Below are 1,868 nucleotides of genomic sequence, written 5' to 3' on the forward strand. Positions count from 1 at the left end.
ACACACTTTTCGATATGTGTATTTCAATTACACCAGGTGTGCAATTTAGTCAAGGGCAGGCCTGATCTGTCCCTTGGATATAAAGGTATTATAATGACATATACTGGGTTTATATAAGCATGGTACCCACCAGCACTATGAGATCGAATCAGATTCACCTGTAGTTCACTGAAGACAAAAAAAAACACACACACACACACACACACACACACACACACACACACACACACACACACACACACACAGTCAATAAATGATTCTGACAGTTAGCGATTGACAAACAGATCTAGTTCACAATGTTTATTCATATGGGAAAAGACTAGTTCTTCCCAGCTAGTTAATAAACAACTTACATGAGCTTATCTTTCGGAATGAGCGTATGAGCAAATTTCCCAAACCCTGTGTTGACGCCATAGACAACTACAGGGGAAGAGCACACAGATATACATAAAGAGACATAAACACATGTAGAATCATACATTCTATTCATCTATAGCTATATATTCTATAGCTATATAATCTATTAATATATATCTATATATTCTATTAATCTATAGCTATATATTCTAATCTATACATACCTCGGTTTTCTTTTATGATGGTTTCTATCACTTCTCTGGCTTCATTGATTTTCCCTTCAGCCTCGTACGTCAGCTGGGTGCCAAAACAGAGGAGTTCAAATGTTAACTGAGAGTAGTCGGCCAGCACGGCTGATAACGGTGTGATTGGACTATGATGAAGCATGGTCTTCTTTAATCATACCTTGATGTTGAACAGACCTTTCCCCAAACGGACCAGATCAGCTATGGTCAGACTGTTCCCATCCAGAGAGAGGTACTGGAACGCAACAAGTCACACACACAGACAACGTCAATGACAGGCATACAGGCATACAYACAGACACACAGCAATGTAGTCAGCTGTTATACAGGGTTACATTGTGGGAAACGTGTCAAATTCGATTTGCTTTTCCATTATAATTTTGACTAATTWATTATGTTCCTCCATCAAGTCTCCCATCCTTTTCTCCCCACCCCCMTATTTATGCCGTTGAATAGAATATTGTTCAAGCAGAGGATAATAACAGAATGCAGATYCTCACCTTTTTGGGATCTAGAGACTGGCGTTTCCCAATGGCAGTTTCTTCCTTACCAACGTTGATAAAGTCGTTGTGCTCCGGCACATCCATTAGGAGAGAGAGAKCAACTATCAGAGAGAAAGAGAGAGAGGGATACAATCAGAGAGTGGTAAAGACAGGTAGCAACCTGTGACAATGACAGAGACAATTCTTTATAAAGCCAGGGGAAAGGATCATTTTCATTCATTAACTGGTCTACCCACCACAGGGCTGGTTGCAACACAGTTAGGCTTGTGCCTGGTCGTTACTCTACGTCCGATTAAACATGTAATACCAACTTTTTTTATGTGTAACTGGTGCAACCACCCCCTGTACATTAACAGTTCTGTCTCACATTATGTCCCTGTCTTGGTCCCCAGTCAGCGTACAACTGTCACGTTCTGACCTTAGTTCCTTTTTTATGTCTTTATTTTAGTTGGTCAGGGACCTGCTTTCTCTACTCCAGCGTCCGTCGTGACTTATCATGAATCTGAAGCCATCAAACGAAGCATCGGGGAGTGTGGGCTTTCCACTCTGGTGGTGACGCCGATAGAACAGAAATGCCTAAGCCAGCTTGTCCATCTTCCACGCCCTATGCTGGCTCGAGGTTTTCTTGTCCGGTTGCTTCGGCAAGCAGGCGCCCATCCCATGTCAGGGCATCAGCCGGATCGCCCAGGTTTTTAAGCCTCACCGGCTCGCCAGGCTTCTGCGCTTCATCAGGCTCCCATGTTCCAGCAGGATCCTCGGGGGG

General features: G+C 43.2%; 1 protein-coding gene across 1 annotated transcript in view; it reads right to left on the bottom strand.

Moving 5' to 3' along the window:
- Positions 1–1,278, bottom strand: part of LOC112074822 (histidine ammonia-lyase) — a 4,774-nt gene extending 3,496 nt beyond the window's left edge. Inside the window, exons 1-5 of the mRNA XM_070440689.1 lie at positions 1,103–1,278; positions 763–837; positions 582–654; positions 354–420; positions 131–168 (exon numbers count right to left, since the gene is read on the bottom strand). Of these exons, the coding sequence (XP_070296790.1) occupies positions 131–168; positions 354–420; positions 582–654; positions 763–837; positions 1,103–1,189 (340 nt within the window). The 5' untranslated portion in view covers positions 1,190–1,278. The remainder of the gene's footprint in view (positions 1–130; positions 169–353; positions 421–581; positions 655–762; positions 838–1,102) is intronic.
- Positions 1,279–1,868: the final 590 nt, after the last annotated feature.

The sequence above is a fragment of the Salvelinus sp. IW2-2015 genome, unplaced genomic scaffold (genome assembly GCF_002910315.2).
Source record: "Salvelinus sp. IW2-2015 unplaced genomic scaffold, ASM291031v2 Un_scaffold2836, whole genome shotgun sequence".
NCBI lineage: Eukaryota > Metazoa > Chordata > Actinopteri > Salmoniformes > Salmonidae > Salvelinus > Salvelinus sp. IW2-2015.